At 43.6% G+C, this 23992-nt stretch overlaps 1 protein-coding gene across 1 annotated transcript; it reads right to left on the bottom strand.

Annotated features, from left to right (window-relative positions):
• Nucleotides 1–1520: 1520 nt before the first annotated feature.
• On the bottom strand, nucleotides 1521–23676 carry pipox (pipecolic acid oxidase; the record flags this gene model as incomplete). Its single annotated transcript, XM_080772659.1, has 8 exons — nucleotides 1521–1651; nucleotides 5613–5688; nucleotides 8582–8731; nucleotides 11902–12054; nucleotides 15705–15887; nucleotides 18720–18933; nucleotides 22800–22951; nucleotides 23566–23676. The coding sequence occupies 8 exons, from the start codon at nucleotides 23674–23676 to the stop codon at nucleotides 1521–1523; spliced, it is 1170 nt and encodes a 389-aa protein (XP_080628785.1).
• Between the last annotated feature and the right edge of the window lie 316 nt (nucleotides 23677–23992).

The following is a 23992-nucleotide window of genomic DNA, read 5'->3' as shown; positions in this document are numbered from 1 at the left end:
GAACAAAACGTACAGAAAAGGCATTGAAGGCAACCACCCAATATGTCTGCCCTCGTATTTGTTGTCATACAGTCCTCTATAATTTCACAACACTGTGGAATCCAACACCGTCTGAAATCCAGCACATGAAATGCATGTTGGGTATCTTCACATTTACCTCTGAGGTTCATGACTTATACGTAGCATTGTTGAGAAATATGAAGCAGGTTTCGCATGATACATTTTACAATCTTTATTATTACAATATGGGAAATGTTTTGTTGGATATCAGCGCTGTGATTGGCTACAGACCCCTCTTTTTCATTGTACGTACCTGAGGGTTTGTCTTTTGACGAATAATAGTATATAGTCAATATTGTAGCCCAGGAGTGCCCACACTTTTTTGACTTGAGAGCTACTTTCAAAATGACCAGTTCAACAAGATCTATACTGACCAAAATAATTATAATCCCTTTGCTGGAAATAGTTACATAATAAGACACACGAACGGGAAGAGGGAGGAAATGGAATTGGTAGGTTTTATTGTAATGCTACCGATGTTTGTGTGCAACACTCTTGAAAACAATGTGTTGCATTTTGGGTTTGAGCTGACAGGCCCTTTTGATGTCAGTGCAAGTGATAGATTATAGGGCATATCATGTGATCTACCTGCACAGCCTTTGTGATCTACTGGTAGATCACAATCTACCTTTTGTGCACCCCTGTTGTAGCCTAACCGATGTGCAGGCCTAGGTTACTAGATGTGAGGGTCGCGTAGTGGCCCGAACCTCTAGTACAGGCGTTCCTAATGTGTTTGGCTCAACGTAAATAAATACTGAAACCAGATATAATCATTAAAGCAATATTCAGTGATTTGAGAGATTGTGCTACGGGCGCCAAAGAGTAGCCTTCTCCTGACGTTACTCCTCCATGATACGGGGGCGTGCATGCATAGGTTTTTGGCTACTAACTAGCTCTTAGCATTGAACATTGCCGTCTTATTGGCTCAATATGGCATTAAAAAAATTATGGATTTAGATCTGTCTGAAGTCCATGCGAGAGACTCGCCTGTCAAAATCAGCTGATCAACAAGTTCATGCGGTGTGATGCATCGCGGACCACCGCGTTCACCATTGAAAGTTATTTCCCGTTGCCTTATATGGCGTGGAATGGGCGTGGATGTTCAATTAAACCAGGCGACGAATCGCTTGGGAAAGAGGCGAAATGAGACACACGGGCGATCCGCACAAATGAAGGTGAATGGCACGTGAGCTTGATCGGACGAATCAATGCGCTCTCATTTACTCACTTAATTTACACCTGGTCGTAAATTTACGCCGTGAATCTGGCCCAGGGTGTGTCTATTTTACGTCATGATGATAAGAGCGCCCCTCACTTCACACAGGTGTGATTAAAAAAAAAAAGTATTCACTACATTCAAATTAAAATGTAGTGCTTTAAATACTCCTATTATAGTTTGAATCATAAGATCTACCATTCAGGCACATAAAGAAGGCGTTTCCCAGCCGACAACACGGGTTCTACAGAGCTGCTTTGCGATGTGCCTGGAAGCGTGCCATTCTGAAGGGTGAAAGATCATAGGAAGGCACCTCCCCCAGGCTGAGTTCACTCAGCAGCTTGCCAACGACTGGTCCCAACTTGAAGCCGTGACCTAGGGGAAGACAACCAATCACATTGAGCGTGTGTGCTGAGGTCATCGAATCACGCTGGGTGTAACTCAAAGTCATAATGTTGCAGTCAGATACTGTATATATTTTTTCCACATCAGGCTCTCTATAAATAGCTTTGGTTTCTCACCACTCTTTCTTAACCCATTCTGACCGGGCACCCATTTTGGTGTCAGCATCATGTTATGCTTTAGCTTTTGAAAAATAGCAGATCTACAAGCTCATATCGCGCCACCGAGTGGCGCGATACGAGCTTGTAGGTCTGCTATTTTTGAAAAATCGAAGAGCGACTGACATTTTTTAGAATCTGATCTCAGGTCAGAATGGGTTCATCAGACCAGTGTGTGTCCAGTGGAAACCTCGTATGAATCTGATCTCAGGTCAGAATGGGTTAAGCCAGGCGACGAGTTTAAAGCCTGAATGAGTGAATGCATGAAAGGAGATCAGAGCTATTTCTCTGGCTGTCACGCTGGGCATCGCTTCACTTATCCCATTCTGACCTGAGATCAGATTCATACGAGGTTTCCACTGGACACACACTGGTCTGATTATAACCCATTCTGACCTGAGATCAGATTCTAGAAAAATGTCAGTCGTTCTTCGATTTTTCAAAAATAGCAGACCTACAAGCTCGTAGCGCGCCACTCGGTGGCGCGCTATGAGCTTGTAGATCTGCTATTTTTCAATAGCTAAAGCATAACATGATGCCAACACCAGAATGTGTTCCCGATCAGAATGGGTTAAGCAGACAGAGGCCCGGCACCAAGTTCTGGGAGATTTAGTCCCTTTCCTTAGCGATGGCTATATATTATAATGCTCCGGCCTAGAAAGCGAGGTTGGAAAAAGAGGCTATTTTCTGACATTCCGCCGTCTTGTTGCTAAGGTCTGAGAGGCAAATTGTGAATGTCAACAGGGCTTCAGGAACGCAGCGCATTTACCATCTGACAAAGGTCTCTCAGCTCCTGCTGGGTACTGCTGGGGCTTTGAAGTCATAAAAGCTTGGCTCCGACAGTTTGGGCACGTGTGCGTTTTCATCTCGCCAGAGGAGCAGAATGGAAGCCCTCAATGGCTGGCCAAGCCCACTGGGTGACTTTGTAACCATGGCAACCCCCCAGGACTTGCTTTAAAGCACTTGTGCCTGGCTTTGATGACAAATGCAAGCAGAGTTCTGCAGGAGGGGGAGTTTTATTTCCTCCGCAGTAATACAGATAAGCCCTGCAAACCGATCCAGCATGTTATACTTTGCTTCTTTACCTTAAAAATATGACCTTCTTTCATTCTTTGCAGATCAGCAAATTAATATAACGTGCTGGGGGGGGGGGGGGGGTCATGGTATATGATTCTCTGGCTCTTCATCAACCCCTTAAACCCTATATACTTCTTTGACCGGGGGTGCCCCAGGGATCCTGCTACACCATCTCTTTAGCGAAAATGGACAGTCTATAAGCTCTCAACGCGTTGCGTCGTGAGCTTGTACAGTAGAATACAGTACAACGTGCTGCAATGTTATGTGACACCAACCCGAAACATTCTGCGAGTGACATTGCACCTGCAGTGTATACAGTCTGGCATGATGTGGATGTGGTAGACGCGAAACACATTTCCTCACGATTGTAATCCGCGTCTACGGTAATCGACTACATAGCTCGATAAGACTTTTTTTTCCTGAACCTGTTGGTTATATTTCCATGGCATGAATGCTCCATATCCTCTAGCGGCCAGCTATAGCCAGCCATACACTGCAATGTCTAGAGAATTAATTACACATGTAATGACCTGGAAAAAGATGACAATGAGAACAGATGGAGAAATGCCATGAGACCCCGACAGATTCGACAGAACCTCTGGGAGCACCCCGCCATCAGAGGGGGGGGTATAGTCAGCTGGGTTCACTTCCATGCTAATTAGCAATAACACAAGTCCAGACGTTACAGTCAAAGATCCTCCGCCTCTCACTGTGGGTTTCAGGAAAGATTCTCATTAAAAGTTAACACTGTGTCTCTGGCAGAAGGACTTGGTTTTGTGTCCAGGGCTCGGGGGGGGGGGGGGGGGGGGGGGGCTTATTCTGCAACAGCAACTCTAAACACAGTGTGAAGTGCATCGAACCCACTTCTGTGGAAGGCTTTCCATCTGTGATTCCATTTTCCAAATAGCAGTCGAAGCGGTACTTACTCTGAAAACGACTTCTTAACATACTAGAATGACTGCTAGGTGCACTACAGTGTAGTATAGAGGTCGTCATAGTACAGTGTAGTATAGACTATCATTAATATTCTACACTATATGCTCATTATTATAAAAAATATATACATCGCATGGATGCATGCACCTGGGACACATCCTCAGTGATTTATCCCAAGGTCATCGGGGTTTCGGGTCTCCCAACATCATACTCAGGTGACCCAGCCGGAGTGATCAAGTCCCGCCGTACATCCCAGTATAGCTATATACCCTAGATCAGTCCCATTAGGGAAAAACCAGGGCCACACAATCCGTTCCTCCCGAACTACTCTGCCGGGACTGGGAGGTATACTATTCTGGCGCGTGGAAGGACTAGGTTGACTCCTGTCCGGGCCCCTCCTATACCTCTCAGGTCCAGCCCCTGTGCGTTGCACCAGACTCCCAGCACCAGGCACTTCATTCAGGAATGGTGGATTCTCGAGCCGCAATGGTTCTGCATGCTCCACCTTTCCCATGGTGGTACTGCAGGCTCCGCTTGCGGCTTGAATGGCCCTCCTAAAGAGGCCTCACCGTGGGTTTGTTGGGTTTGTTGGAAGACACAGGCTGGGGTGCCAACCGTGCTCCCGGGTACCGGCGTCTACATTCCAGCTCCCACCTGTCTCTCCGGTGGTCAATATATACTATACTGTATGTACTGTATAGTGATAATGAGCAACTAATTCTCCCTATCCTAGACTATGCTGACATTGTTTACCAAAATAGCTCCGATACACACCTCTATCCCCTCAACGTAACATATAACAATCTCTGTAGATTTAGACTGAGGTGTCCCTATATGACCCACCATTGTACCATGTATGAGTCCCTCAACTGGTTAACACCAAAAGCTCGAAGACACTCTCACTGGCTATTATCTATCTTTAAATGCATATACTTTAATTACCCGGAATATCTAAAACAATATCTACGTCCCTTCAGCTAAACCTTACAACCTGAGACACACAGACCATCTTTACCTTATAGTCCCCACCAACATCAGAAAAGTAGTTGGTCGGCGTGCTTTTAAATTTAAAGCTCCTGTCGACTGGAACAATCTCCCTATAGTTCCCTCAGATCCATTAACTCCTTAAATATCTTTAAAGTGTCTATCATTACTCATCTCCAAACACCATGCTCCGGTTTCTAAATGCCTCCGATTGTTCTCTCTTTCCTTACATCATGCGGCAAATTTACTATTTACTACTTACTATCTACTATTTACTATTTTCTATTTTCTATTTTCAAGTGCATGTTTGTACTTGGTCATGATGTACGGATAATGTTGTTAATGTCTGTCATGATGCTCGGCCTGTTGTTCTTCCGGTGTATGTTCGTCATCTTGTATACTTGTATCATTACTATTTGACTTATTGATACAATGTTGCGGGTGAATAGGTGGGATGGGAGCGGCTAGTTTTGGGAGAGCTTTGTTGTTTGTTCTGTCCTCGATTATGTATGAATGTACTTGTATTTGCTGTATGTTGCTGGACCAGCCTCGAAAACGAGATGATACATCTCAAGGGGATATCCTTTCTCAATGAAGGTTCATATATAGTGAAGACTAATACTCATTATAGTACAGTGTAGTATAGACAGAGCAGGGGTTCTCAAATATATTTATACCACGACCCACCTATTGTGAGGGAAATGTTTTGGAGACGCCATCATCACACCCACAAACTGTTGTGCACAAGAAGGTACACAACACTACTGCACTTAACACACCTGAGAAGCCTGCTCCGATCACAACGTTGCTATAGGTGGGGTGGCAGTCCAGCACAAAATTGCTATCTGGTGTCATCTGAAAGAAGAAGAAAAGAGAGAGACTATTACATGAAGGGCCAGCAGGGTAATATGATTGGGTTTTTTACAGCTGTATCTAGACGAATAAAACCTAACTATGTTCTCCGTCAGTGAACGAACTCAGTGAAATCTAGAGACACGCAGGTTCTTTTTCCAATGTTGCTAAAACCTTTCAAAAGGTAATCACTGTACTTTACAACAACATTAAAGTTCTGACAAAGCCAAGGTGACACATACACTATTATTACAACAAATATTTCAACAAAACACACTGCATTGTGAAAAGCAGGACTATTGTGATTTTCAGTAGACAAGGTCGTAGAAATCGTGCTGTCCTGGAGTGATGGTTGTTCTTTCTAGCAGTGTACAGTACTGCTTGAGGGGAGAATGGCTGCTTTTTAGCTCCAACCCCTCACTCAACACGCACGACGCAAGACTGCTCAGAATGTCTATTCCAAATGTCCTTGACAATCTCACACCCATGTCTCATACAGAGACGGAAAACCTCACACCACAGGTGTTGACAAACCTGCTCCATCTGTATATTTATATTTATATATCTCCGTGGAGTTGATAATGCACTCAGTAGGGCCCTATCTTGACATTCTTATGTGCAATGCCTTATAAGTTATAGCAACGTCTAAATGCACAATAATGGGCATGGAAAATCCACTTCACCAATATGTAATTTTGCATACGTCTTGGAAAAAAATTATACATCTCAAGTGAATGGACCACTTAGTGATCATATCGTACTGTGTGATAGGTGTGGTTTGAGCGCAACAGATAATAAACCAATGAATAAATCGGAATGCCTTTATATTCCGCTTTATAGGGCCACTTCAATGGGGTTTTTAAGTGTGTAATTATGTGTTTTTGGTTATTCTTAGTCATGTTCATGGCAACAAATTGTCATCAGTCATCACACCTCTGAGATGCAGCTCCCCCCCCCCCCCTCTCCACAAGGAGTGGCTGTGCACCAAAGCATTATGGTCTTTGTAGGAATTCAGCAATCCTAGTCAAACACACAGACTTCATCATTTTTATGGCCATAGGGTGCACATTTCAAATTGTGCTACTCTGTCATCTACTACAAATAAAAATACCATTAACATCTTCCAGCGGTGAAAGTAAGTTGCTCTACTATATTCAGTGACTGCTTGGCTCTGTCCATGGTGCTGAAGCCCCTGGGCAGTTTGCCTTTTCTCCCAACAGGCTAGTTTTTATCAACCTATTATTGCTGTTATATTGTTGTTTTTAGATCAGACATGCTACTGTACAAAGTGTACATAATAATAATAATAACAACTTTATTTGTATTGCACCTTTCATGACATGAAATGCAGCTCAAAGTGCTTTACAGAACAATGGCGAATAAAAAAGCAAGGCAACGACATTAAAAAACAAAAAAACAAGGACATGAATAACAAAAAATAAAATCAATTAAAAGCAATGTTGTAGAAGTGGGTCTTGAGCTGTGCTTTAAAAATGTCTACAGAGGCTGCCTGACGAAGGTACAGTGGGAGCTTGTTCCATGCCGACGGCCCGTAGAAGCAAAAAGCTGCTTCCCCGTATTTTTTAGTTGCCATTTTTTTAGGCAAAGCGAGCAGGCCAGCAGTAGAAGACCTTAGGGGGGGGGGCGGTTTGGGACATATTTAGGCAGGCAGTCATGTAGGTAGGAAGGTGCGAGACCATTGAGAGCTTTATACACAAGTTAAAGAATTTTAAAATCAATCCTAAAAACAACCGGAAGCCAGTGCAGTGAAGCCAAAACTGGAGTAATATGTCTACATAGTGTAGGTGTACTCAACGACGGCATGAGCGTGGCCTCTCAGCCCGATAATAAGTTACTCTACAGGGAGGTGCGCAGTTTGTGAATGAATCATTAGCTTCAGTGACATTTGCAGCGAGTTAAGCAGTACTGTATTTATAATATATTATAAATGAATCAGAGATGCAATCTCGCACTCCCAGGTCTCCAGCGCTGTTTTGTGGTGTTTATGACTGTCCATTCTCTTGTAACGCATTAAACTGAGAATCACTGTACTGTGTGATTGGTCTACTTTTGAGGGGCCATGCAAGCATGCAGTACAGACAAACCCATATAGTATAACGGAAAACATTTTCTGCATTTGTGTCGAAGAAATGTGCTTTCCAATGTTGTTTTCGTCGACTAAAACTAAGGCGGAAAATGTTCGTCGACTACCTTTTTTCACTGACGAAAACTACATGAAAACTAAGCTAAGACTAAATATATTGACAATTTCGTCAATAGATAAAAACTAGACTAAAAGTAAAATGTCAGGAAGGGACTAGTGGACAAGAGATCCAGTACAAGATTTTACACTTGGTTGCATGCTGAAAATAGCCCATCTACAAGCTCACAACGTGTCGCAGCAAGCTTGTAGATCTGCTATTTTCAGCAAGTGAAAAAAACAGGCTCGCCAAAATACATTTTAGTCGACTAAATCAACTGTAGATTTAGTCGACTAAAATCTTGTGATATTTAGTCGACTAAAACTAGACTCCTTTCTGTGTGGAGTTTGCATGTTCTCCCCGTGTCCCCTAGGGTAGGTACCCTTACAAAAACATGCAGTAATCCTGGTCTCTAAACTGCCTCCCCCTGGCCAGCCGGGGCGCCTGATGGAGGGGAAAGGAACTGTTCGAAATATAATAACGTGTTCCTTCCACGCGCTATACGTCCAACCAGGGAAACTCCCACCTGTCGGGTGTAAAGGAGCGACTTGGACACTCATGCATGAAGGAAGCATGAGTTCAAGTCCGTTGCTCTCCCCAGGTTGGCGGAGGGTGTGTAGAGCCCAGGATCACATTAGATAATTGACACGGCGGTGAAAAATGGAAACATGGAGCTGTCTATGTCTTCTACCCACCGTGTACATGCAGCTCTCCACCACGGCAGGCACAGGGTCCAGGCCAGGGAAGCAGCGAGCGATGTATCGCGACAGGACGTCAATGTCCGAAGTATCCGTCTGCTTGTCTCTCTCGTCTGGCGTTGTCTTACTACCCATGTGGTAGCACACCTAAAGAAATGTGTTCACACATTAACCCATTTAGACCTGGGAACGATTCTACAAATGTCTTCTAAATCCTGACAGTTTTCTGAAAAACCCATGTTTCCATGTTTTTCATGTCAAGGACCCCCAAAAATATATGAAATTGGCCGCCGACCCCCATCTGAAAATATGTTGTTCCAGGGACCCCCCAAAAGCAAAGATTTGAGTTAAAAACGTTAAAAAATATATATTCAAAGATTTGCGCCACATTTTCACAATTTTGCAAAAAAAAAAGCAGATCTACAAGCTAGATATGTAGATCTGCTATTTTTCAATAGCTAAAGTATAACATAATGCTTAAAACACCAAAATATACTATATATATTATATAATATTACTATATAATATTACACGGCTACTTATGAGCTAAATCAATATTCTGACATGAAATATTTATTTAGAATAGATCTGATTACATACTTACAAGACAAAAGACAAAAATACTTCCAATACGTTATACGATTCGCAGAATACCTTAATTAGAATAGTCCCCAATCCTTGGGGTGTCTTTGCTTTTCACACATTATGTGACATTTGTCCTCTGCATTTATCCATCCTATAATCTGAGTCCCCAGAAGGTCTCCTATAACCACTAGGAGCAGCGAGCAGCCGGTCTACGGCACTCGGGGATCAATTAGGGGTTAAAGGAGAATTCCATAATTATACTAGAAGGCTTTCTTACCTTTATTCGTAGTTGTTACGTCCCCACCAAAGAGGTCCATTGGGGTGTTGTGCTAATTAGCTTATTTCCATCACTTTTTTGTACGTATATATCCTCTCATAATGTAAATAGTATCCCAAGCGGAACACTTTACTACGTATTTCGATGGAAATAAGCGAATTAGCACAAAAACCCAACCCCCATTGAGGGCTTATATTAGGGGAAATAGCCAATAATGCACTTTTGCACAAAATAACACCTGGACCTCTTTGTTGGGGACCAAACAACTACAAATAAAGGTACGAAAGCTTAAGAGTCTTGCTCAGGGACACACATGGACACATTGCTGGTCTGGGAACCTGGGACAATCAGGGGCTCTGGCTCCCCAGGCGGGCTCACTAACCACTCAGCTGTGGCTGCCCCCAATTGACCAATCACAATTGGTATTCAACAAACCCTTGTAATAAAAAAAACATTAAAAGGTCAATAAGGAAAGTCCACAAATTATAATTAAATACTCTGGTTCATTCCACATTATGTATGCATGTCTTATGTAAAAAAACAAACCCTCTCAAAAAACATAATAATAGCCGTAATCCTGGTCTCTATTACTGCCTCCCCCTGGTCAGCCGGGGCGCCTGATGGAGGGGAAAGGAACTGGTTGGAATAACGTGTCCCTTCCACGTGCTACTGTAAGTGTTGTCCAATTGGCACTGGGTGAAAAAAAATGTGCGATAAACATTTAAGACAAAAGAACTGTGCGAAAAGTGGGTAAAGCCCCCTCAGTTGTACTTTAGTGCAGAAAGTACAACTGAGGGGGGCTCAGTTTCATGTACACTACAGCATGTTTTAAAAAAAACAACCAAATAATTGGCCGAGATACGAGTGTCAAGCTGTCATGTTTCATACAGTAATGAAACACCTTCTTTGAAGTTATCTATCACCCGTAAAATATTTGAAGCTTGTGATCTGAGCCGGTCTCTTTTCCACTGTTCAAACAGCATTCACACATACAGTAGTTCTAAAACACACTGTTGCGCTTGTTATTTCAGGACTATTATATTTGAACGTCATGGCATGAGTGCTCTGATTCGCAGAATTGTGCGAGGAGAGGACACAGTTTTTTTTTTTTTTTTTTTACATTTTTCTTTTTTTCTTTTCTGGGTTATTTAATAGTACACTGAGAGACAGAGAGCAGGGGAATGACACACACCAAACAGTCCGGCTGACCGTGACTCAAACCAGGGACACGCTGAAGAAGGCACCTTGCGCCCTAATTGCTTGTTGTGGTACAGGATGTGCCCTAACAATTCAGCTAGTGGGTCGCCCCAGGACACAGGTTTAATACTGGCTTCACCACGGCTCAGAAAGAAATATGATTTGATTTTGAAACGGTAGTCTTGTGTTATTTAGCTGTTCAGAGGTTATTAAATCAATGAATTACATTAAACCCACCACCAGATCGGTTTAGGTGACCTGACGCTCTTCCCAAAAATATTCTTGTTTCATATTATAGCCATGATGCACTATTAAGGTCAGGTCAGTTGTTCACACTTCACATCTCAAAGACGAATTATAACCTACTTGTATAAAAGCTTTGCCCCCTTTCCCGTTCTAACCCCCCCATTCACTTCATGCTGGTGCTGGGCCTACACAAGAAGACACAGTACCAGTGACTGTGTCCCAGGGTGAATAATATGATGTGGCATCGCCATCTGTCCCCCCTCCACCCCTCCTTTGCGTTGCATGTTGTGTGCCATTAGCCTCAAAACTCCCGCAGGCTCGCCATCATGCCGAAAATAGACCAAATGGTGAACCAAAGCAAAACTAATGCCCCAAACTACATGAAGTTGAGGGTAAAGAAAATACTGCTGGCAGACGTGAAGCAATCACCATCTTTTAAGTTTTTATGTTCAGAGTGAGAGTTGAGGGATGTTCTAAGCATATAAAGTGTTGGCAGCCTTTAGATGGTCTTACTCCATAAGCAAGGCCAACCTGGCAGTCCACATTAGCTTCATGAATCAAAGTCACGTAGAGCCCCACTGAAGCATGAAATGAACACACTAGTGATAATGAACAAACGTGATGATGCCATGACACTTCTTTCACTTTTTGACCATTTGGAGGATTTGGAACCCAACCTGCCCCACCTGTTAAACAGAAACGCAGTGAAGTTGCCAGAGATATGCGGGACAATTGAAAGAATGAATAACCGTGGGCGCATCCATGTGCACATTGCGTGCACGTCAGAAAAAACTTATTTTTTCTTAATCCGAAAAACAATAATGAAATAACGTAAAAATTACATCTTGGCACAGGGGGTTTTACTGCTTAAAGTTAAAACGTAACCTGACGATCCTGGCACAGATTGTGTTAAGACTTCTCTCCTTTTCTTGGCATCTAAGATACCATTCAGCCACCGCGTGGGGTGGCTGAAATGCGTTGCCGTGGGTACTGGGGTCGTTTTATAGCTCACCTTTATCAGGCCTGGGTACTCGTTGGAAGGAAGGCCATAGATGTGATGCTCGCCTTCCTTGCTGCCCACCTGCAGGAAGCAGGGGAAGCGGCGCTCCACGTGGTACGACCCGGGAACCTTCTCTTTCCAGTAGCACACATTGATCCGCAGCACCTGTTGAGGATATAGGATATAGGATATAACACCGAGAGGCTCACTGCTCTGGCCCTGATCACAGAGATGAGGACGGTCGATCATCCACTAGAGCTCTTGGGAAACGAGTCTTCTAAATCCTGACAGTTTTCTGAAAAAAAAACATGTTTCTATGTGTCGGTCGTTCTCAATCATTTTCATGTCAAGGACCCCCAAGATTATATGTAATTGGCCACTGACGTCCATCTGAAAATATGTTGTTCCAGGAACACCCCAGAAGCAACAATTTCAGTTAAAAACGTTGGCTCTGAAAGAATATATATATTCAAAGACTTGCACTACATTTTCACGATAAAAAAAAAAATAGCAGACCTACAAGCTCATAGCGCGGCACCGAGCCGCGCTATGAGCTTGTAGATCTGCTATTTTTCAATAAAAGTATAACATAATGCTTAAAACACCAAAAGGGGTTCTTTCCCAAAATGATTTAACGGGCCTGGAAATTAAAACCTGAACCGAACTGACTGAGCTGAAGCCCGATCACATGCAATACTGAGCCCGAGACCAACCAACACACCACCAATGCCGGTTATTAGCAGAAAAGGTTACATAATTTGCATAGTTTGGGCTAATCACATACTGTACTACACCCGGGTGGGAGAGAGCAAGCAATGAAAAATTACCTGACCAATTATCATAAATCATCAGCCCAAACCCGGCCCTGACCAACGGTATTTTTGAAACCGAGAACTCTATGCATGACTAAAGACATTCTTATTAGACTAATTGTCATAGGAATTTGATGAATGCAGAGACCAGCCTTTTCAGGTTGGTGATGTTGAGACCTGAATTCCTGATTTCACAATGGCTATTGGGCTTTTAGAGTCTGGTAGAATGAAATGTTTACAAGAGATGTGCATGGGAAAATAAGCATACAAAACTAAAACCAATCAACCAATGTCTTGGTCGACCAATTCATTGATTATTTGACAGCCCTAGGACAATCCGTGGACATCGTTTTGTAAGAGACAGCTGTGTATTTTATACACACAAATCCAGCACACGCAGATTCATTTATCACCAGCCAATATTATATAATATATTAATTTCCCATTGTTGTCTCTAATACACGTGCAATTACAAAAGCAGCACTGTGGTGGTGCCGATTGAATCAGGATTAAATGAATTGCATGCACACTCGCACCAATCATGTCCATGTGTGAGGGTGGTAATAAGGACACAGTGTTCAGGAGCTTTCAGTTTAATGAACTAACCCTCTGCTCTCCCGTTCCGAGGGACCATAAAAATTCAGACGGCGCAACCACATCGAGCCAATGAGCACATACATACCCAGCTTTTCTACCAGTTCACTCAGGCGTGGCCAGGCCCGCTAGCCTGAATAATGCAATTCCAATACCAACTCCAATTCTGCACTCAAACAGCTGCCTGCTTGTTTTTCCATCACCTGTTATTTTCAGTTTGTGTGGCATATTGTGAGAGGGGGGTGAGATTGGCTGAGCTACTGTAGTTCCTGCGTAAAGATACACAGTAGAATCCTCAGTGTTCATTTGACTCTGCAAGTGTAGACAAGAAACTGACCATTTTGGGTCCATTTTTACACTGCCATAGTTACATGAACACCAGGGAGTTGACTGTGTAGCTGCTGTAATGGTTTTGCTTCTGTTTAAACAAACAGAGTACAGCAGAAGGTTGAAGGTCCGTTCCCCAAGTGTCTCTCTACTACGACCAGAGAGAAAGACAAAGGGAATGTCAGTCATAGCTCTCAGCTTTTAGCCTGCCTGAATGCATGCATGCAGTCTGGACTCCTAGTGTCAGTGTTTGCAAAATTTTTGATTTGAATCTTCTTGATCTGAATTCTTCTTGAATCTTTGATTGAAGATTTTGCGTAGGTACTCAGGACCAGCAGTGTATATTAAAACCTAGCAATAAAAGAAGAACAAGCATAACACCCCAAAGTGCAGTGCATTAAAACTGAGCAGCATATTCAAAAATATTAAAAACAGCTAAAGTGCATTTTATTTGACCTAAGAGTTCAGTATAGCATGACAGTCCCCGGGTAGAAGCTGCGTTTGAGCCTTTCAGTCCTGGCTTTGATGGCCCTAACAGCCTCCTACCCGATAGGGGAACGGGGCAAACCGTTCATGGGCCTGGGTGAGTGGGGTCCTCCATAATGCGGGCCGCAGTGCTCCTGCACCTGCTATGGTGTAGATCAGGGGTAATACTCGGTAATATACTAGAAATGCTGAAGGTCCACTAATAACTTTTGAAAAAGACTAAGGTCCCGGTCCCATGAGCGCGGCGCGGGCCACGCAGCGGCCAGCGGAGAGCGGGGCTCTATGCCTGTTTAGTACAGTCAAACCAAGGCAAGCTTATACAAATCGGATCCCCTCCCAACCAACCAATACTGGGGTGCAGAGTATGGAAATAAAATGTTTCACAGATATTCCCCTCCAGCAAATGAGAGGTGTTGTGTTGAGGCACCACAGAGAGGTGTACGCGGTCTGGTCGTGGACCGCCGTCTGCCTATTGAGGACCCCTGGTGTAGATGTCCTCAAAACACAAACATTGAATGCCATTGACAATGAATGGCCAGTTTTGAGTATTTGTGTAAATGGGGTGCATACTTAGTTTAGTCATTGGTTAGACATGGGTTAAGGTTATAGGTTTAGGTGTGCTGCCCCGTGGGAGGTTAGGGTTAGGGTGAGGGTTTGAGATAGGTTGTAGTTGTAGGACTAAATGACTGGTCTAACCAAATGACTACTCTAAACTAAGTACTGTCTAAACTAAGTACTGCACCCGCGTAAAGTAAACACATTGTTTAAACAAACATTGAAGGTGAACGTGAGGACGCAAATTGTGATTGTCCGGAATGAGATGATGTATGATGATAAGAGCGCCCCTCACTTCACACAGGTGTGATTTTCAATAGATCTATAGTATAGATTCTATACACTTTAAATCTATCATGTCCAGCTCTATAATGTAATTCATTTTTAAATCATTCGATTTTTATTCTGATAATCGGCTGGATTACCTGAACCGCTGGTAGCTTTCTCGCTAACCTGGATTTTAACAGTTAGACGGCAATTTTCTGGTGTTATGAACAGATAACCATCCTAATACCGTCATAGCGATTAAATGTAGAGCTCACATATGAGTTTTTCCATAAATGTGGTCTCACAACCAATTGCTGTTTGTCTAGTTTCAGTCTTTTTAGGGCGTATATGGATGGACACCAAGTGGTTTCCTCTTTAGTGAACGGTCTGTTGTTAAATATTCATTTGTAGATCCTCCTAGGTGGCAACTCTATCTTAGCTTTCTTCACACGGTAGCTTAAAATGAGATGCAGCCCGGGGGCTTAACTAGCGTGACGCAGACAACACAACTGTATCGGAGGGGGGGGGGCTGCGTGGGGGCCTATACTGACGTCTAGTTATGCTGCTGGAAGGAGCGCAATGTAAATGTACACTATGTGGATTAGTATAATGTGACTGTAAAGGCAAAAAAACCCCAAAAAGATGCCAGTGAGGGAGCCCCTTTTTGCAGTTCTTCCAAAGTGGAACCCCATTGAACCACTGAGACCAACAGTATGGGACTACAACACTAGATAGATAGATCACTGAGCACCTGAAGTGAATGCTGTTCAGTACCTCCAGTGGAAGCTGCAGTCCGACTTTGGAGAGCAGGGTGGTAGCCCACGCTCCGGCTGTGATCACCAGGCTCTTTGCTCGGTACACGTCGCTAGACGTCGCCACTGTGACAACGGGGCCAGGCGTGATGTCCGTCACCTTCTGTCCGTCTTTAATCACGCCACCCAATTTGTGGAACTGCCCCTGGGAACGGAGAGAAGAATCAATAACGTCAATGGAATATATTCCTGCTAAGGTTTCTTTTGTTGGTGCTGGTGTTGATGTGTTTGCAGAACCAGTTGACAGTCCCTCATTTGCATTACCGTACCTTTGATGCTGCCCGTTCTTCTCTCTCCGTGTTATTCGAGACCAAATTTGGGGATTAAAAGACCAAAAGCAATGTGACGGTTGATTTTAAAATGCAGCAGTCACTCAACGAATATTAAAACGCCCCCGCATTCGTCTGAGCTGAACCCATCCCGAGAGTGGGGACGGTTAAAGTTGAAAGTTGTAGAAAAAAAGGTAGAGCCTGTCAAGCGACAGTCTGAGCGAAAACACAAATGAATCAGCGAAGCGGCATCCGTCCACCTACGTACCTGGAGTCGGGAGATGTCTGCCAGGCTTTCTGAATGCCATTGATCTAATATCTTCTGCACCTCATGGTTTTCAAGAGGTCTGGGGGTAACTATCAAACAAATTCCCTGCAGTGAACCTCCTTTGTGTATCTGTGCTGGCTGATATGACTTCAAATCAATCACGATTATTGTCTCGATTACGATGAACATTTTTTGAATACTGAAAATCTACAAGAAGGGTGATGCAATGCAACGGTAACAAAAAGAAAAAGATTGTTCTATAATCTAACAAAATCTTGGTTGTAAATATATTTCAATTTCAATACATTTTCAGACAATGCGAGGGACTTCACAGGGGAAGCTCTGTGGATAAAGGTTCCGTGACCCTGGCACTATGGTAACTTATTAACTATACATGAAAAACTATTCGTTATGGGTGATAAGAGGAGCATTTGCACAAATGATTAATATGCGGTGCCCTTTGCAAAGATCAGAATTTGGCAATGCGCCGGTAAGGCACAAGAGTCAACCCTTCAACTTACTGTATAATGAGGAAAGTCTGGACTAGCTTGGACATCGAAGCAAATATTTTTCTAATTACAGTACAAAAAGCTGATAAGCCAGCTAGGTCAAGGACATACTGCAGACTTGGCCTCATTTAGCCATTCAATGGAGGCCCAGAATTTGAACATCCAGGAAAATGTCTCATTTCTATGCATAGAGAAAGAAAAGAGAGTTAAGATAATGGTAAGATAATTCAACCGACCGACTGAAGCGGATCACTGGTGACACGTAGTAGACAGAAGATTAACGCGTTATAGATCAGCACTCTCACAACGCAAAGCACTGTTCAGAGTGGGCCTTGAGATGTCTATTATCACAGCTTATGACACGTTGCAATTTACTGGCAATTGGAGCATTGCACAAAAGGGGTGAGAATGCTATGCAGACAGTTGAATAAAAAGGACTGTCATTGCTGTGAAATAACAAATCGTTAGATTTCTGCTTGATCTGGCACAGAACAGGGTGTTCTCCTCCAATTAGGCCTGCCACAATTATTGCACAATCGCCTAATCGCAATAATGTGAGATAATCACAATTATTTTGCATAATCGTTATAATCGTGAAAAATAGCAGATCTAAAAGAAAAACACGTCACTTGGTGGCGTGTTCAAAGCTTGTAGATTGTAGCTATTTTTACATTTTCTTGAAAGTAGGCTATATTATTAATTGTGTCCAGAATTTCTTTGTATACTTGTCATATCTGCCCTGTGCAATTTGTGATTATGAAGCCTAAAAAACTAAATTTTAAGTTCCAATGTTCAACGTAAAAAAACACAATTAAGTCATTAATCGCAATTATTTGAATGAATGCATGCATTGTTTAATTTACTCAGTACAGAAAGAAAGCAGGCATCAACACAATGTAAACTATTCAGTACATTTCAGAGATACCAAACACCTGACCTGAGCAGTGTTGGGACGTGACGCGTTACTGTAACGCCGTTATTTCCGGCAGTTTAACGCTTAAAAACAAAATCTGTAACTCGGTTACCGTTACTACATGGTGCATTACTCTGTGGACATATGTGCTGTGGGTGTGTTTGTGTTTACTAAGACGGTCACGGCGGAGCCCAAATCGTGTTTCTCCTAATGGATATAATTATTCTCACTACTTCACCTTTGTCGTGGAGCACAAAGAAAAGAACGTTTCATTGTAAGTCGTGTGCGGACCCAGACTTATCCAACGGCAGTCCACCTCCTTCCTCCCCTGGCACGGCAAATGGGACAGTAAACGTTTGCGTGCGTGCATGCGCATGTTTGTTTGTGTCGGTCCCGCGACTCCCATGGCAAGCGTGTGTAATTGTGTGTGTGTGTGACGTGTGTGTGGGTGAGAAAGAGAGAGAGAGAGACGGACAGACAGACAGACACAGGGAGAGGCTGTGCGCGTGTGCATGCGTGCATAATAATGCGTGTGTAATAATCAAACCTGTTAATTAATTCTGTCTGGTTTTGGTCCCAGAGCGGTGGAGGAACCCCCATGTTTTGTTGTTTGTAGCCTACTTGTGTTGTTGTTTGCTATAACAATGTATTGATAGGCATAGCGTCATCAAAATCACCACCAGTCCCCCCTGGTATTATTATCATTATCAATAACAGTACTGAAATGAAGGCTATAAGGGCATTATGGCCTGGGAGTGGGAGCCCTTTTTTTGTAAAGTAACTAAAAAGTTACTTTTCACAGTAACGCATATTTTTTTGTTGTAAGTAATCATTAAAGTAACTGAGTTACTTTTTTTAAATTAAGTAACTAACTGTAACTAGTTACTGAAAACCAGTAACCTTATACTATACTTCGTTGTGGTGAATAACACATTATCTCCACCAGGCCAGATTATTTTTAGGCTGTCTGTCTGTCTGTGTGTGCGTGCGCGTTTTTCACACATTATGTGATGTATACCTGCACAGCTTTCAGCGCACGGTCTGCAAAGAGCACTCCGGCCGTGGTGTCCACCATCGCTCCATCTCCATCAGCCAGGTTGACGTTGGGGATGTGCTGGCTGAACTCCTCGCGTGACAAATGCACGGTGGGGACCCGGAGACTCTCCAGCGTGGTCTTCATCGCCTGATATTCATGTCTTTTCTCAGGACCCATAACTAGAAGACCAGTTTGTCTGTCAGAGAATGATGGAAGGGAGAGAACAGACCATTACATAATCAGCTCTATAACTCTAGTCCCCAGTAGTTTTCAGAAGGTTGCATAGCCTTTTCCTGTTCCAGTTCACTTTACCATGGCTGCGTCTCAGGCAGGCAACTCGTGAGCTAGTCTAGCTAGACTATAGTCTCATGCACTCTTTACCTGATCAGAGAGTGGCTATTTAAAGCCGCGGCTATCTGCCTACCTGCTCATTCCTGGCTTCTCTCCTGCTGTGTGGTCGTGCGCTGCTGCTGTCTCCCTGCCTCGCTCGCTGCTAACCTGCTGCTCATGAAGTTTTTGCAAATCCCACCGCCTCCCCAGCATCCACCTGTTTCTAGATCCCGGTCTTATTCATTCCCTGTAATTCTACTTTGCTTAGTTATAATTTAACTAAAATGTTAATGTTACAGGGAATGAACAGGGACAGAGCCCTGACGCCAATCTATGCTTCATATATCTATGCTCAATTATGCTCAATAAATATATATATTCTAAATTCACTCTAAGAGTTGTCTGAATGAACTATTTATGTAAAGAAGGAAAGGATGTTACCTGAAGGCAGATATGTTGCCAAATGTGCTGGTAGATTTGCATAAAATATGCATACACATGTAAATTGACATTTTAAGTCACAAAGAATAAACAATTCATGTCGTGCAACTGTCAATCTACACGTGTGCGTGAATAACTTTCTTCCGCGTGACTTCAAAATCTGATTACTTTGTACGTGTGTGGATTATTATTACAGGACACAGCAGGTCCAGAGTTCAGTGAGTTTGAGTGCTCAAATCAAATCTATACCTTCATATACTGTAGATGTCCTTTCCTTCTTTGCATAACCCTTGTACGAGTGAGGATGGAGGAGAGCAGAGCAGAATAACGACCTGACACCCACGGGCAGTTGGTAGTGTTTGACCTCAGGCAGAAACCTCTTATATATCCATATTTTAACATTTTATTTATGTCCATACAAAGGGAATTGCATACAAGGACATAAATAGTTCAGGTGCAGCAAAGTTACATCCACAAAATCAAGGCATAATTGTCCTCAGTCGCAATAGAACAAGAACAAGCATGTCATGTCACCCAGCATTCCATGCAGGGCACAAGGAGTGTATAGGCATCCTAAGTTCCTGTCTACAACAACCAGTCGGCTGGCATGTCCCAGGCTGGACCGCCCGAAGAAACAAAGTTCCCAGTCCACTCTTGCACTGCCGCCTGCCTGGTTTTATATCGCTCTCTGTAGAGTATCCCATGGGCCCGAAATGCACTGTTGTTTCCGACAGCGGACGGACACACCACTGGAAGGCCAGGTCCCACGCCTCTCTTCCCAGTAGCAGCGTCAGCTGTCTGTATACTCCATCGGTGAGCAGCGCCTTGTTGTATGCAGGCTTGCGATGGTGTTGAAGCACACAGTCCACATCTTATCTTATCTGCACTCACTACATTAACGGTGGTAGTTACGTCATGCCCAGGACACACACACACACGCGCGCGCGCGCGCCTCTCAGAATGGGTCATTAGGGTAAACTGTTGCTCATCATAACAAATGCTGGTATAATGGTCAGATTACACTTTGTTTTCTTTTTAGGAAAAAGGTCAGTGTAGTCAGATCCACATTCGAATTACATCAATGAGTGGTCCTGGAGAAGCAACCATTTTGAGTCCACTGAACTATCTGCCAACAACAGGTCAAGTGAATCTGACCTCCTATCTGATCTGACTCTGACCCTTCACCTTCACCCTGCTTTCCCCTACCCTGTCCCCAACCCACCCCCAGCTGACCGTGGCACTGCAGCGGTGTTGCTAATATAAATATACATGTTACCTATGGAAGAGTGACTCAAAGTGCTTCAGTGTTACATGCATTTGTGCCTTTTTGCCATCAATGCTAAGCTAACTTGCTTATATAATTGTACAAGCAACTTTTACACCAAGTATAAGAGTAAATTAAAAAAACTAATCTAAATTACCCTCTTTTAGAACAGAATTATGATTGATATCAAATATTCCAAAGTTTGAAAAGTAAGGGAGAGCTGGGAAAGGTTTGAGAGAACGATTGAGGCAGATTGATCAAGAGCATTCAATATGGAGGCGAGTTCAGTCCTGTAACTAGTTTCTGCTCCTGAAACTGTCAATAGCTCACTGTATGTATGGGGGGGCCTTGGTGGCTCAACTGGCTGCGGGTTCATTGACCTCATAAGCGCATCATCCTGGGTTTAATTCTCAGCTTGAGACCTTTGTCGCATCATGTAGCAGCAAATACCCTCACTTCATAGGAGTATAAATACACACGTATCCCTTAGCTCAGTATACTGCAGCTGTCTTCACCCTCAAGCAAGATTTAACCTACAGAGAAAGAAGACCCACCACAACAACCTATACATTATTTACCTTTCACCAAGCTGCCCCAAACCATTATCACAGTATATGTGCACTTACTGTATATGACACCTTATTATTGGCAAATCCCAGCGTGACAGCCAATCAATAGCTTGTAAGGCACGCTGTAAATGAGGCGGTGAGCGGTATCCTAACATGTAATGAGTACCCACTGATGACATTTGACTGCAGATGGTGAACACGGCAGAGCATACGTAGTATAGCGGCCCCGTGGTAAGTTATTGAGTCCCAAAGTGAGAGGTTGTGAAACACAAGAGCCTAATTCAGTAATCTGCCTGATTGATGGCTGCCTTGTCCTTTGCCAACAGTGTTTTCTAAAGCCTGCTCCAAACATCTGTCAGCAGCCGTGACGCATAGGCAACACTAGCTAAAGGCTTCGGCCATTCATCAGAGAATTTTATGAGTATGTGCCGCCACCCAATGTGTGTGTGTGTGTTTGTGTGTGTATGGTCTGTGTACCGTTACGTATATATGGCACCAAGTTCATGTGTGTGACAAAGAGGGGGAGAAAATGTGTGTAAGTGTGTGTAGAATCATAAATATGATTCATGATCCAGTGCAGCCCCTGTCAGGGAAGGTGATGAGTAGCAATGGTTTGCTGTGTGTGTGTGCGTGCGTGCGTGTGCATGTGTGTGTGGCCAACCCAACAGGGTTGGCAGATGGATTCTGGGTTAGCTCCTGCCATTTTCAGCGGGGTCCATCTATCCCCCAAGCCAGAGGAACGACTGAGGCATGAGGCATTGCTCAAAAAGATTCACGCAAGCCTCCCCTCAACATCCCTCATTGTGCCGCAGTCGTTTGTTGTCGGGCTCTTCCCTTCTTCTTTTTTTGCCAGCTCAAGGGCACAGGTGGCCTTCAGATGTGGCCCCATCAGTCACGAGTCCAGGATGAGAGCACCGGGGCGGGGCTAAAGAATCACTGCATGCTCGGGGGAAAACGATGTGGGCATGGCTGGTAGCGTGATCTATTATTATGGACCACCTTGCACGAATCAATTTGTAATGTAATGTGGCTTGCCGATACTGACAAAGCTTAAAATAAATAATAATAATAAAAAATAAAAAAGGTTGTACTTGCACGAAGCCCAGAGACGCTGCCCCGGCCGGGCACTTTGATGCTATACTGTCATATTTATAAGCACACAAATACCTCCCCTGCACTCCGCGAATGAAAATCAGCTAGGGGTTTATTGAGATGGAGGGAGATAAAAATAAATAAAACCTTGTTACACAGTCAAAGGCACGGGAGCCGTCTGGGGGTGAATCGCTGACGCTGGAGGTAATGAGAAAGTCATGCATTTATGGCTCCCATAGATTGAGTCGCTGCTCTTGTGCGTACATAGCACATTGAATGTGACAAATCTCAGTGTTCTGGCAAAGCTTCTGTTATGTTCCATTTAATGGCTTTCTCTCTCACTCGCCTTCAGCAGAGACTGCTTACCTGTACAGTTTGACGTTGTCGGCCTCTCTCTCCAGCTGAGACCACAGCTGATAGCATTCCTCCATCATGCGAGCATAGAAGTCCTGATCATATGCCTTGCGGATGATGCGTGTCTGGCCATGGGAGCTCCCCCGAGAGTGGGGCAAGACAAACTAAAGGAGGCAAACAAGGTTTCATTCATTCCATGTACTGCTGCAGCAGCTATTATTGGTTACATGGGTTTTGGCAGATAAGTAAGCCTGGGACCGAGGCTAGGGTTTTGGGGGAATATGTCTCATGCATACATTTGAAATAAAAGCAAGTGTCAGCAAGAGAACAGCACTTTAGAGGAAACGTAATAGGAAAACGTCATGGCCACTTAATTAGCCATGCATCCCTGTGCACTGTGTGCAGCAGTGCAGCTGTGCTGTGCTGTATACAAAATTATGTTTCAATTCACAGCTGTTGCTTGATAGGCTAGTCCACAAAAAGGTCACGCAAGGTAAATCCTGTCCTGTACAAGTGAATAGTCCTGCGTGTAATTAACTCCAGGACTTGAGGGTTCATTTCGGGTGAGTGAAATAATTAACCATCATAAAAGAGGAAGTTTCATGTGTTGTTGTAGAATGTAGAAAGCTAAGTTTTAAAACACATTCTCCTTGAAGACTTCAACAACCTCTTGCTACAAAATAATAAGCTAGTTTGCATTTTTGTTTGTGATGATAATGAAGTCCTCGTCTGCTCGTCAGAAGGGACAAAAATAACAACGCATCATGATCTCACACACCTGCTCGAGTAGAAGAGTCTTCTTGTTCTTTTTTGCAAGATGATACGCCGTGAAAGAGCCCTGAATTCCAGCTCCAATTACTATACAGTCGTAGTCTGCTTTGATCGACATGTTTTTGGAAGAGGTTTGTAATCGTAGGCAGAGCGCCGCGCAGCTCGATTTGAAGTTTCCTCGGTGATGTTTACCATATGTTTACACTCCCATGCTGCATGCACTTCCTCAGTAGTAGGTCAAAGTATTCTGGCTGTTACACAACTATTATTTGTCCACTTGACTCCACTGGAGTGAACCGGCCAACGTACGTGGACAGGGAATGTCACAGTTGTCCGCAACTGAACTTGCCAGACTGCGCAGTGCCCAGTATAGTCCTAATTAGACTACCTGATATGATTTGATTTGCTGTTGCGGACCACTTTCCCACTTTAGA

The sequence above is a fragment of the Protomyctophum bolini genome, assembly GCF_963924005.1.
Source record: "Protomyctophum bolini genome assembly, chromosome: 9".
NCBI classification, from domain to species: Eukaryota; Metazoa; Chordata; class Actinopteri; order Myctophiformes; family Myctophidae; genus Protomyctophum; species Protomyctophum bolini.
Note: the sequence above shows the minus strand (reverse complement) of the source record. Positions and strands in the feature narration are given on the sequence as shown.